This window comes from Sus scrofa, chromosome 8 (assembly GCF_054392235.1).
Source record: "Sus scrofa isolate SSC_HxYL_T2T_F1_AM1 chromosome 8, Sscrofa_HxYL_maternal_Yorkshire_Landrace_v2.0, whole genome shotgun sequence".
NCBI classification, from domain to species: Eukaryota; Metazoa; Chordata; class Mammalia; order Artiodactyla; family Suidae; genus Sus; species Sus scrofa.
In genome coordinates, this window is record NC_139390.1 from 1109113 (window position 1) to 1121770 (window position 12658).

The 12658-nt window shown below is 63.6% G+C and overlaps 1 protein-coding gene across 32 annotated transcripts in view; it reads right to left on the reverse strand.

Moving 5' to 3' along the window:
- The window catches only part of POLN (DNA polymerase nu), a 129499-nt gene that overhangs the window by 5287 nt on the left and 111554 nt on the right, over positions 1-12658 (reverse strand). For 26 of the 32 annotated variants that reach the window (XR_014812040.1, XR_014812041.1, XR_014812044.1 and 23 more), the window contains 4 exons: positions 9105-9215; positions 6958-7036; positions 3124-3191; positions 918-979 (listed from right to left, as the gene is read on the reverse strand). Coding sequence is in view for 27 of the 32 variants with exons in the window: in XM_084971251.1 (XP_084827377.1) it covers positions 918-979; positions 3124-3191; positions 6958-7036; positions 9105-9215 (320 nt within the window). In the remaining 5 variants the exon portion in view is untranslated. Of the gene's footprint in view, positions 1-917; positions 980-3123; positions 3192-6957; positions 7037-9104; positions 9216-11832; positions 12328-12658 lie in introns of those variants that run through there. The other 6 variants (XR_014812042.1, XM_084971264.1, XM_084971252.1 and 3 more) reach the window with 2 other exon arrangements.

Below are 12658 nucleotides of genomic sequence, written 5' to 3' on the forward strand. Positions count from 1 at the left end.
CCAGACCTGCAGGGCATCTGCAGCAAGCCGCCCATGGGCACCGGTGCTCTAGGGAGGGGGAGGTGTGTCTGGGCCACCCGTGGTCCCTGGGGATTGGTGGGCTCCAGGAGGTGCCAGAGGGGCCTGGAGAGCCTTCCCCAGGCCTGATCTCGTGGACCCTCGACTGGCTGAATGGCTTCCTCTCTACAGGAGGCTGGGGGCGCCCAGAGCTGGGCCAAAGTGGGGTGAGGTGGGGCTTCCTGAGCACCTGGGGACCTCCGGGCCCCTACACCTCCACCTGCTGCAGGAGCGAGCAGTCTACCCTGGAACGCAGGAGTTCCCGTCCCTGGCTGGGCCCCGGGTGGGCACTCCTTCACTCTGTCAGGCTGCCACCCACAGGGTGAGGTTAGCAGCAGCCCCAGGGGCTAAGGCATGGCTGCTCCAGTGGCGGGGCGGCAGAGGGGGGCCCTTTCCCAGAAGAATGGAGGCTGCCGCCCTCCGGGCAGCCCTTCCTGGCCCCATGGTGCCTGCTGGGCCGAGTGCCGGAATGCCTCTGACCCTGTAAGGGTGGCCTGCATAGCTTCAAGGACTCCCACCTCCTCGTCAGCACTGCACCTCCACACCACCCGGGGGAGGCCTGGACCCCAAAGCCTTCCTTGTGAGGACCTAGAGCCCCCCTGAGGTGTCTGGCTGGGACCTGCTTGGCCCGCCCCGGGTGCACCCGGGGCGGGGTGGGGGGCGGGTCTGATGAATCCTTCCCCAAGCCTTGGGGAGTCACCTGGCCGAGCCCCCCTTGGGCTCCTCTGCATGGGGTAGGGGTGGGGAGGGCAGCAGTCTGGCGACTCAGGCGCTGCGGGCTCTCCCGCTGGGGGCGGCCTGGCAGGGTCAATGGCCCGGCAGGGTTAGGTGTGATCTGCCTGGCTCCCGTGTCCTCTCACCTGCAGCTGCAGCCCCAGTGCTGGCACCTCCTGTAGGGCCTCCATGGCTCCCCTGACCAGGGCTAGGACAAAGGAAGAGAGACGGGGCAGCCTGAGCACAGGGGCGCAGCAGCCCGCAGCCCCAGCTCGACACCAGCCCCAGGCTCCCAGTCACTTCCCAGTCCTCACGGCCACAGTCCCCTGTACTGGTTGCTGTGGCAGCCCCGCATCGCTCCAGGACTGGTTCCAGCTCCCGCTGGCATGTCCGTAGCACGCGCTTGAGAGCGCCTTAACCCGGCCCCATCGGGGGAGGGGTCCCCCAGAGCAGCGCTGTAGCCCCGCCTCCGCCCTCCTCTGCCACCAGCCCTCACCCTCAGCCAGCTGGGCCTGGAGAGGGGCCACGCAGGAGGCTGTGAGGCTGGCAGGACGGAGGAGAGCCGGGCAAGCCGGGTGGCCAGAGCAGCCCGGGCAGGACGGCCTGTGCTCCCCTCCAAAACCCCCGTGAGGTCCCATGTGCCAGGGAAGCTGCAAGGACAACTCTGTGGCGCTGGGGGCTGAGGGCCTGGGAAAGGGAGTGCCGGGGGGAGGGTCGGCTGGCGGGGTGTTTCAGAGTCCGTGCCCTTTGTTAAGGGGGACTTCCTTCCACCTCGCTAAGTTATCCGGCATTTCAGCACAGAGACTGCAAAAGAAGCCCCCAAGGACACAGAGGCCACCTTGCTCTCTGTCCTCTGTGGCCCAGTGGTTACCTGGCTGCCTCCCTGGGGAACTGGTCCCGAAGGCCTCGCTACCCTCTCTGTGCTTGCAGAGGGACCCTGGTGGTGACAGGAGAGTGGGGAGTGGTGGCTTCTGGGGTCTGGGGGTGGGGCGGTGGGTGGGCGGCAGGGCCTCCAGGCCTTCTGGCCCCCCGCTCTGGGGGAGCCCTGCGGAGAGGCCCAGCCCTCCGGGGGAGCTTCGGGGGCTTCAGGAGCTTCTTATGGGGAGGAGCTGGGAGCTTGGCTTCCTCACTGGGTGTGTGGCAAGGCCAGATCCTCCTGCCTGTCCCCTCACTCCTGACCGCAAGGGTCGCCGCCAGGAACCGCCGTGCAGAGGGGTGGTGGCTGTGGAGCCGGCGCTCAGCCCAGGGCTCGGCCTCGTGTGGCCCAAGCTCCTGGCTGGTGTCAGGGTCTCCGCAGGGCCCAGCCTGGAGTCTGTCCCCCTGGGCTGCCAGTAGCTGTGTCTCAACCAGCCCCGCCCTACCAGGGTCATGCCTCCCGGTCCCTGGCTGTCATGGCCCTGGGAGCTCTCCCAGCGCAGTGCCATGTGGTGCCTCCAGGAGCCAGCAGGTGGCCTGCAGACGAGGGGGACTGGATGGTCCCTAAGAGGGCTCCTTCTAGGTTTGGGGCTTTTTCTTCCCTTTTAAGCAGCAGCTGAATGCACAACATTCCCGGCAGTTTGTTTCAGGCCCATTATTTCCAAACAGATTTAAACGACAGCCACCACGTGTGAAGCACCCGTGTAGGCGGGCCCTGCCCAGGATGGTGTCCCCGCGGTGAGACGGAGGCCGCGTGGGGTGGGGCCCTGGCAGGAGCCTCCTCATTTCACAGGGGGTCCCTGAAGGGGGCGGCGGGGCTGGGGGAGGGCTCAGCTGGTTGTCAGTTGAGAGCTGGTCTGGAGGCTGGCATCCAGCCCTAATGCCCACCCCTGCACTCCCTCCAACCTAGGACAAGCTGCCCCACAGACCCTGCCAGGGCCTGGGGGGCCGGGGACTGGCGGCTCCTGGTCTGACCGGAGGGCCTGCTGCAGTCGTGCTGGTGCCAGGAGAGGAGGTCCTGGCCTCCCTGAGGACTGAGATGGGGGACAGGGGGTCTCCAGTTTCAAAGAACCCTTGAGGGCTGACGGCTGGTGGTGCCGCATCAGAGAGGGCAGGGCTCAGGCTTGGAGTCTGTGCCACCCTGATGCCCCTGCCAGCCCGGGGGTCCCAGTGGCGCCTCCATCTTCCCAGCACCCCTGAGGCTGAGGCAAGGCCCAGGGGAGAGCACTTCCCTGGGGGCTGCTGGCAACAGGTGCCCATCCAGGGCTTTGAAGGGCTTCCAAACCAGGCTGGCCCTTCTGCTGCCACTGTCCAGGTGACATGGCAGGGGACAGGGAAGGGGCCCGTGCCTGCCCGGGTCAGCGCTCAGCCGGATTTCCCTGGGAGATGCTTTAACTGTTCATGAAACAGAAGCAATTCTGGCTACTCAGGGCTCACCTGCAAACTCAGGTATCTGGGAATCCTCCACTTCAAAGAGCAGCTCATCGTGAATTTGGGCAACCAATCTGGAAGGCACATGCGGCAGGGGGTCACCCTGGAACTGTCGCTTCTGTCTCCCTATCTGCTAGCTGGGGGCGTGTGCACAGGGCGTGCACGGGCCTGTGTGCTCCGCCCTGTGTGTGACCAGGGCCCTGCTTTTGAGGGAAGGGGACACGTCCCCTTACTGCCAGTCCACAGCAGGCACAGTGCTTGCGGGAAGGGGCAGCCCATGGCAGTGGCAGGGCCGGGGGCCCAGAGGGCTGCACAGGGGAGGGGAGCCCTGCTCCAGGGGGGCAGGCGGCCTCGTCATTGGAGTCCTGGCTGCGGCGGGAGCAGGGCCGGGTGGTGCCGCCACTCCCTAACATCGGAGTTCAGGGCTCTCCTGCAACCCACTCCTCCCCTCTCTGCTGCTGGCGGCCTGGAGTTTCCAGACACTGAGGTAGACACTTCGACCTCTGGGAAGGCTCTTTCAAGGGCTGACTGACGGGGCACCGGGGGTCCCTTCCAATCACCGCTACATTCTCCTTTCGCCTGCAAGGCACCGTGACTGCCACCTCTGTCTTGGCACTGAGGGTAGGGCAGGGACCCACAGGGGCCTTAGTCCTGCCACCCTGAACCTCTGAACCGAAGGCAGCAACCATGGTGCTCTGGCCGCCTCACGATGGGGCACATCCACCTTTTGGGGCCTGGGCTGTGACCAGGCCTGGTTCCAGCCAGCGGGGTGGGGCGGGGCGGGGCGGGGGCCGTGATGAACCCACGGAGCACGCTGGGCCCATTCCATGGAGCAGGCTGCTGGCCTGTACTTTATGTGCAGCTGTTGGCACCGTCCTTACGGAAGCCCGAGCAGGATGGAGTCTGGCATTTGCTTTAAGTTCTAGGCCTCTGGTGGGGTCTTTGGCTCCCGAGGGGACTTAAGTTTCCCAGAGACAGAAACCTCAGGATGGGCACTTGAAACGTGTTCCAGATTTAGCAGGAACAGTTTTCACACGTCTTGAAATCACGTTGTGAAATTCTGAGCTGCTGGTGTGGCCGAAACCTGAGAATAAGTCTGAATCGCTAGTCACTGACTCCACTGTCACAGCTGACTGCGATGTCACCATCGTTCTAATTGGAAACTGGGGCACAGGAAAGAGGGAGTGACAGAGGGGCCCCGTGTGGGGCCGGCCAACACGGTGTGAGGCCCGTAGTTTCCTCACGGCCCCTCCGTGAAGCTGCCCCGACCACCCGAGGGGCAGCCTGCGTGTGAGGGCTCCTGGTCACACTGGCCAGGCGCAGTCAGACACACCCCAAGGCCACAGGGCTTGCAGGGCCTCAGCCCGAACGCGCCCCGCCAGGCTGCCACCCCCACAGCCACGCTGTTAGTGGGTCCTCGCTGCACGCTGACCGGGCACCTACCACCCAAGGCCATGAGACTCATGTCTAGGGGAGCCTGGGGGACAGAGGCGGTGGGAACTGGGGGGGCCCAGAGTCAAAGGCAGGCAGGGGGAAGGGCACGGCCATGGGGCGGGGGGTGCTGTTCACGTCTGCTGTCCCTGGGCACAGCTTAAGGGAACAGGCAGGGCAGGGGTCAGTGTGCTGTGGCCCTCTCAGGTCCTGGGGGCTTGGACTCTGGGTCCCCGCAGCCCCTCTGTGCCGTCAGGGTCAAGTCCTGTGAGCTGCTCTGCCTCCTTCCTACTGGACCAGGGCGGTGATCCCTCTGCCCCCAAAGGCCCCCACCAGGGCACTCAGGCCTGGATGCAGGCCAGGTGCCCATGGCCCCACCCTTCACCGTGGGTTTGCAGGCCTCTCCAGGCTCACCCCCGCCAAGCCCAGAGGCCCTCCCCGCACCCAGCATCCTTCAAGGCTGCCCCCACCCCGGAAATGGACCAGACTTGCTAGACGTGCGACAGTGCTAGATGGAGAGCGAGCACAGGCTGGCAGCCTCTCTCGTGTGCTCTCAGGACCCGCACAAGCAAGTAGGCCGCGCAGATTCAGGAACCAGCCAGAAAGCCACGAGGAAACCGGGCTGAAGGAGGCGGCTGGCACTGGCGTGGGCAGGAGAGACTCAGCGACAGGAAAACATTTCACATTTTGCTCCTGCCTCCCACCTCCCCGGCCACCGCGGACGGACGGCGGAGCTGGCAGCCCAGACCCCGGCAGCACCATCGGGGGTCTGGGCAGAGCTCCTGTCCTCCGAGGGCTCAGGCCCCGCACCCTCCACCCTCTTCCCCTGGGATGGGAGCCGGGTGGGACCTCCTGCCCAGGGGATGAGGTGACAGGGGACCAGAGGGAGTGCCCGCTGCAGGGGCTGCAGAGCGGGGAGGCCAACAGTGGTGGGGCCTAGGAAAACCACCCGCTTCTGACTCGGGCGCTACCCCGCCTTCCCCAGTCAGGGCCTCTGCCCTGCACACCCTTCTGCACAAAGTTGCTGAAACTGTTGAAAGAACATAGGCTCAAAAGTCCAAGTGGGAGTTCCCATCGTGGCGCAGTGGTGAATGAATCCGACTAGGAACCATGAGGTTGCGGGTTCGATCCCTGCCCTTGCTCAGTGGGTTAACAATCCGGCGTTGCCGTGAGCTGTGGTGTAGGTTGCAGACGCAGCTCGGATCCCGCATTGCTGTGGCTCTGGCGGAGGCTGGCGGCTACAGCTCTGATTCGACCCCCTAGCCTGGGAACCTCCATATGCCGCGGAGCGGCCCTAGAAAAGGCAAAAAAAGAAAAAAAAAAAAAAAAAAAAAAAAAGCCCAAGTGAACAGGGGGAAACACTGGAAGGAGAAAGCTTGTTAAGGGGAGGAACGATCTCAGATAAGGAGGAGTCCCTATGCTTTGAGAAGGTAAAATAATACCAGAAGCTGACAGAAAATCATAAAGGCACATGGAAAAGGGCGGCCACAGCGGCAGGTCCCTGTGTCCCAGAGGTGGCAGGAAGAGGAGCCCGCAGGGACGCGAGAGAGTGAGCACGAGGCCCGCCAGGGCAGGCCCTCGAGACCACGTAAGGGTCCCGAACTAACCCCGCGGGCACTTCTCTTCCTGGTGTGGACATGCGGACTGCCTGCCGGGGTTCCTCCACAGGAGCCTGGGGGTCCCTGGGGTGGGGCGGAGACCAGGGAGGGAGGCAGGCCCTCCTGGGGCCCAACCCCCACTTCTCCGGGGTGGTCCAGGTGAGCCGCAGGAGGGGGATCCACCGCTCCCACCTGCACCAGGGCCCAGATCTGGGGTTGCTCTGCTGGGGGGACGTGACCGAGGGGCACAACGGAGGCAGAGACGGAGCCTGGAGAGCCCTGCCTTCGGTGGGGGGGTGGCAGCAGCAGGAGCTGGCCTGGGCACATGTACGAGGGGGCGGGAGTGGGGCAGTTTGGAGCCTCCGTGTCCTATCCGAGGGGCCCGCCTACCCCTGGACAGGCAGCTGTGTGTGTGGCCCTCAGGCTGTGCCTGAGGGGTTCAGGCTCACCAGAGGATGCCATGCTGGGGCAACCTGGGGACACCGAGCATGCTCCCCCCTGGCCGACTTGCCCAGCCCCAGCTGGGAACACAGGGCTCTCCCAGGATGCTGAGGGCAGCCTGGCTCAAGGGGGTTCCCTCTGCTCTCCCAGGATGCTGAGGGCAGCCTGGCTCAAGGGGGTTCCCTCTGCTGGGGGCTGGTGAGCTTGTCAGATCCACACCTACGGAGGGAAGTGGCTGGGATGGCTTCGCTTCCGGGAGGTGTGTGCACACAGGCAGCCCCAGAACAGCAGGCCTCCCGCTGCAGCCCTGGGGGAGGCAGGAGCAGGCGCTGGGCCGGGCCCCGGGCAGGCGGGCCGTTCCCTCACTGACCTGGCTGTCAGGGTCGGGGACGTGGCCACTGCTGCGAAGATACGGATCATGGCCATCTTACAGAGGTCCGCGGCCGAGCCTGTGGGGCACAAAGCGTCTGGCTCGCGAATGGTGTGAGGCCCAGGGTCCCGCAGCCCTGCTGGCAAGGCTGGCCGGCTTCCTCCTCTATGCTGCGTAACGCACGAGCCCACATCCAGCAGCTGAGACAACACAGATCGACCTCCCCCAGTTCTTGCAGACTGGGGCCCACCCTGCGCGGCCGGGCCCTTTGCTCAGGGCCTCTCAGGCTGAGGTCCGTGTGCAACCCGGCTGGGTCTTTATCTGGAAGCTCAAACAGGCAAGACCCCCTTTCGGATGGCCTCAGGTTGTCCGCAGAACTCATGCCCGGGCAGCCAATGGGGATGGTGCCCGCTTCCTGGTGGCTGCTGGCTGTGGGTAGCTCCTGGAGGCTGGGCTCGGATCCTCGTCAGGGGCCCTCTCCCCAAGGGGCAGCTTGCTCCTCCAGGGCCAGAGTCTCTGCCTCTGACCCCTAGAGCTTGTTCCAGGGCCCACCTGACCAGCTCAGGCCTACCTGGGCCCCCGCTTCTGATGAGTGCCTTCGGTCGGGCACTCTGCCATATGCTGGCCAGCGTAGGGGACATGCTTGCCCAGTGCCAGGCACATAGTGGGTGTCTTAACCCAGTTCTGATCATGGGAACAGACTGAAGTTCAGGTTTCAGCTGCTTCAGCAGTTCAGTGTTCCTGAGGTGAACCAGGAGGTCAAAGTCCCCAGCCGCAGGGCACCACCCCCAACACAGATTTGCTTCTCCCCATGCGTGCGGCAGGAAGGCTGGACACGCAAGTCTGGGGTCTGAGGCCGACCTGTCGACGGGGAGGGGTCAGGGCCGGGGCACCCTCTGCCTGGGCTGGGAAACGGGGATGGCTCGCCACTGTGGGAAGAGACGCAGGGGCTCCCCGGGGGGAGGGAGACGAGCATGGCTGCACCGAGGCATCCGGGCCCTGCCTGGCCCTGCGCCGGCCCACGCGGAGGCAGAGCTCCCCGGTGGGCACCGGCCCCTTCTCGTTCCTGGCGCCCAGCTCAGCTCATCATGGATGATGGGCAGCTCGGCAGGTAGAGGAGCTCTCATGGTGGCTCGAGTCTATGCCCAGGCCTCCCAGTCGGCCTCTCGCGTGGACAGACCTTGTGTGCGATTCTCTAAACCAGCTTCACTGTCACCTCGCATGCGCCTCCTGAACAGGACCTGTCACGACCTGACGCCCTCCTCACCCAGAGGACCTGCTCAGAACCAGCCGTCTCGGGATCAGGAGGGCCACCCCGTCCTCCGCTCATCTGGGCGGTCCCACTGCAGACAGGACCCGGGAAGAGTCCACACGGAGCCCAGACCAGAGCCTGGCAACCATTCCGCCAGCTGCTGCCACCTCCCTGATCTCCGAGTAGAGCCGAGGCTGAGCTGAGGCGGCAGCACCGCCATGCCGGCCTCTGCAGGGCTCCTGGGGACTTGACCTTCGTCCTCCAAGGTCCCCCTCCCACCCTGCATCTGCTGGGGTCCCGGCCACCCTCGTGCTGCAGGAGGGGCTGGAATCCCACCTCCAGCCTTCATCTCTGGGCCCTGAGGGCCTTGGTTCTCAGGTGGGAGTGATGCCTGACCCCTGTGCTACCCCGAGGCCTCGCCAGGACAGCACCTGGCGCCTGGCATGTGGTGCCGTGATCACACTTCCCCGCGTCACCTCTGCCCAGACGTGCCTTGACCATCTGAACACTGAGGCTAAAGCTGACTGAGTCTGCACCCCCGGAGGTGAGTGACGCTCTGCAGATTTAGGAGGTGCCTGTCCCAGGATGCGCACCTGCTGGGCATGAGGGCTGTGACTGGAGGCCAGGCCGAGGGTCAAGGGCCTGAGCTCCAGGTCTGGCCCACGTGCTGGCCGGACGTCCTCAGACACGGGGTAGTGTCACTGGAGCCAGCCTCGTGGGGAGCACTGCAGGGACAAAGTCGACCGTGTGCCAAGCACTTGCCACGTGGCTCCTGACAGTAACTACCAGGTGGCAGGAGCAGGGAACAGTGTGGCAATAATCTGGTGGGCGCCACCCTGCCCTGTGGCTGCTGAAAACCCGAGAAGCAGAGGAGCGAGCGGAGGGGCTCTGGCACCTTGCACCACGAAGTTGACTGCCTGTCGCTCAGCCTGTGCCCGGAGCTTCTGGTCTCGCGCACGGATCCTCGGCAGCGGCCTCCTCCTGCCCATGACGGACTCCACGTAGCCTGCGTTACACCAAGAAGAGCAGGATGGGAGGCGGGAGCAGGCAGGCAGTGCGGGGCCCTGGGGGCATGGCTGCTCCCAGGGTGGGTCCAGGGCCCTGCCTGCTCCCTCTGGCTGCGGGAGGGGTCAGAGCCCTGCCCAGCTCTGCCCCGAAGCCTCCTGCGCTGTCTCAAGGGCAAGCGGCTTCTGTGACAAGATGCGAACACAGTGGCGGGCCTTCCCTGCCTGGTGGCAGGCTTTTGCCTGCTTTCTGACTTTCCGCAGCACTTAGGTCTCACGTGGGACAGGGAGGCGGGTTTTACACTATAAAAGAGAGACGCCACCGTGGGCCCGGGGTACCGAGGTAATTCTGGACCGCGTAGCAGCTGGAACGGAGCGGGGAGCATTGGGCCCCAGTTCACTCAAGGAGGGACTGATGGTCTGCGTCAGAGGCCACCTCCCCACACAGGAGGGCACATCCAAGTTCTGCGGGGCCTGAAGCTTCCATAACTTGGGGTCCTCTCCAAGAAAATGAACCCAGAGGTGCTGCATTGGTTGCATGTGTTCCTGACCCACGAGGACTTTGGCTTCACTACGTGCTGCTGAGAACTAGACCCCAGCTTACGATTTCACGCATCTGGAAGGAGGACTGGAAGAACGTCTCACATGAGCAAAGTTATAAAAATGACCCCGTGCTCAGCACGTGATACATTGCCAGGCAACACACAATTAAAGCCGCTCACAGTGACAGGTCGTGAGAACGGAGAGCCTGTGCTTCCCACGGGCACTTTCCAGACTCGACTCTGTGTGTCTGGTGATTTCGGACTGGATGCTGGGTAGTGCTCAAGCCTGGGGTTTGGTGTCTGCCTTTCGAGAAAGAGTGGTAGCAGGTCACCCGATCCTTTTGAGGCCCCTTTGCAAGTTCTGTTAGAGTGGGTTTAGAGCAGCCTTTGATCTAGGCTGGTTCAGACCTAGTGCTAAGGTGTTATTCTGCTGGGGCTCCACTAACTGTGCCTGATGTCCCAGGAGCCCCAACTCCGGTGGTCAGAACTCAAACATCTCCAGGCCTGTGAGCGCTCAGGAGCGCTCAGCCTGCTGCCCCCCCGAAAGCAGGCTGTACAGTCCCGTGCAGTTCCCCTCTCTGCACGCGTATCTCAGTATTAAACACACATGGGGAAGAGGTCCTTGTGCTGCAGCGGGTTAAGGACCCAGCCTTGTCACTGCAGCAGCTCAGGTTCAACACCCGACCCTTGAACTTCCCCATGCTCTGAGCCTGGCCAAAAGGAGGAGGAGGAGGGGGAGGGGGAGGGGAGGGGAGGGGGAGGGGAGAAACTACAGCCGGGGCAACTCTCTGGAGGCTTAGGGCCATCTTCCTGTGTAACCGTCTCCTCTCTCGTACTTGCTCCACCCCGAGAAATCCAGCTGTCTGCGCTTCCCCGGACCTAGTCCTTTCCCCTCAACTCAGCGGCACCCCTGTAATCTGTGGGACCCCCACTGCATTCTGTCTTCATTCACAGGGTGTCAGGGGACTGCCCCTTTTCTCTGGGAGAGACACCGCCTGTGACCCAGCGTTTCACACGTTTTGCCCAGTTTCTAGTTAATGGTGGGAAGGGGGTCTGAACCCGTCTGGTTCCATGCATTTCAAACCTTGTTCCCAAGGCCTGCGGCGCTGCGGGTCTGGTACCCGCTCCTGCTGCGCGCTGACCTGGGCGCAGCTGCAGAGGGGAGCGTGCAGGGGGAAGGCCTGCTCCGGGATGTCCTGTGCCAGGACCACTGGCGCCCTCCACCAGGTGGGGAAGGAGCAACACACGTCAGGGGTCCCGGCACCGAAAGCCCTCGGCTGGGTTCAAAGTGGGCCGTGGCCACTGCACTGCCACCCAGCGCAGAAGGGGGTCGTGCAGGCGGGCAGGGCGGGAGGCATCCGTCTCAGTCAGCTGCAGGTAAAATACCCTGCTTCTGCCAAGTGTACAAAAGACGTGACCCCTGAACATGCTGCAGGGCCCTGGGAGGGGCCCACGTGAGCTCCGTCAATGTCACGGAGAAGCTGCCTGGTCCCCTGTCCATCCGGCAGGTCAGTCTGTCTGTCTGCACGGAGGGCGCAGACCCACCCCTGAGGCCCGACCCCGCCCTTGCCCCAGCCTTCACTCGCGACCAGCTGTTTTCACCGCCTCCCTGGCACCTCTGGCCAGTGGTGCTCCCATCCCGGTGGGAGTTTCTGAGCTGATGGCCCATCGCCGCTCCCGAGTGCTGCTCTGCCTTCTCCCCTCCCAACCTCCTGTCCACACCGTTGCTGGAATAATTGGTGAAAAATGACACCCAGGTTCTTTTCATGGCTTGCAGGGTGCCCTGCGGGGTCTGGGCGCAGCCTGCCTCATCCTGGCCCCACAGACCCACGCACACGGGCTTCTACCACCGTGCTAACCCTTCCAAGTTGGGGTTTCTTTGTTTTTCTCAGGTGTGGGGCTCCTGGGTCCAGGAATGGTCAGGGCTCGTGGGGCTTCAGCTAAAACGGAGCAGGGCCCCGTGGTCTGCACCCCCCATGTCCTCCGCCTGCCTTTGTCTGTGGACGAACTTTAGCCAGGAAATAAAGTTAATCAGAGAAATGGGAAAATGCAGAAGCAAAGGAAAACAGTCCAATGAGACCGGACAACAGTAGTTTAGTCAATAAGCAAAGTCAAGGACTTTAGTTCCTTCCCAAGGGCTATGGTCACATTTGGAGCCGTGTCCCGAGCCGTTTTGTAGGTCCTGAGCCCGCCAGGTGGAAGGCGTTATCTACGTGATGACCAGACGGAGCCCTGACATCAGCTGCCGAGTCCCGGAACTGGGAGCAGACCAGCCCTGGGACCGAAGACTGCCTGTGCTGGAGACGACCCGGAGGAGGCTGGTCAGGCCCCGGACCACTGTCAGGATGACGGTCAAGGGAGTGCCCGTCGCGGCTCAGCAGAAACGGACCCGACCAGTGTCCGTGAGGATGTGGGTTCAATCCCTGGCCTTGCTCAGTGGGTTAAGGATCTGGAGTTGCTGTGAGCTGTGGGAGCCCGTGCTGCCGTGGCTGTGGTGCCGGCCGGCGGCTGTAGCTCTGATTTGACCCCTAGCCTGGGAACCTCCATATGCCGCCGGTGCGGCCCTAAAAAGCTAAAAAAAATAAATAAATAAAAGGGGGGGGGAGGGGCGGGGGGAGAGAGAGAGAGAGAGATGATGTCAAACCTGACTGGGCTGTTTGCTTTTTCTTTAAAATCACCTTTCTATTTTTTTGGCCGCACCCACAGCATGTGGAACTTCCTGGGCCAGGGATGGAATCCCAGCCAGAGCAGTGACCCGAGCAGTGACTCAGGGTCACCAGAGCCTCAGTCGACTGCACCACAAGGGACCATCGTGGCTGCGCTGTTTCCGGGTGTAGCCCCGCCCTCCACTTACGCACCCCGGAAACTCCTTTCCCAAGAGCTCTCGCGCACCGCTGCCAGTC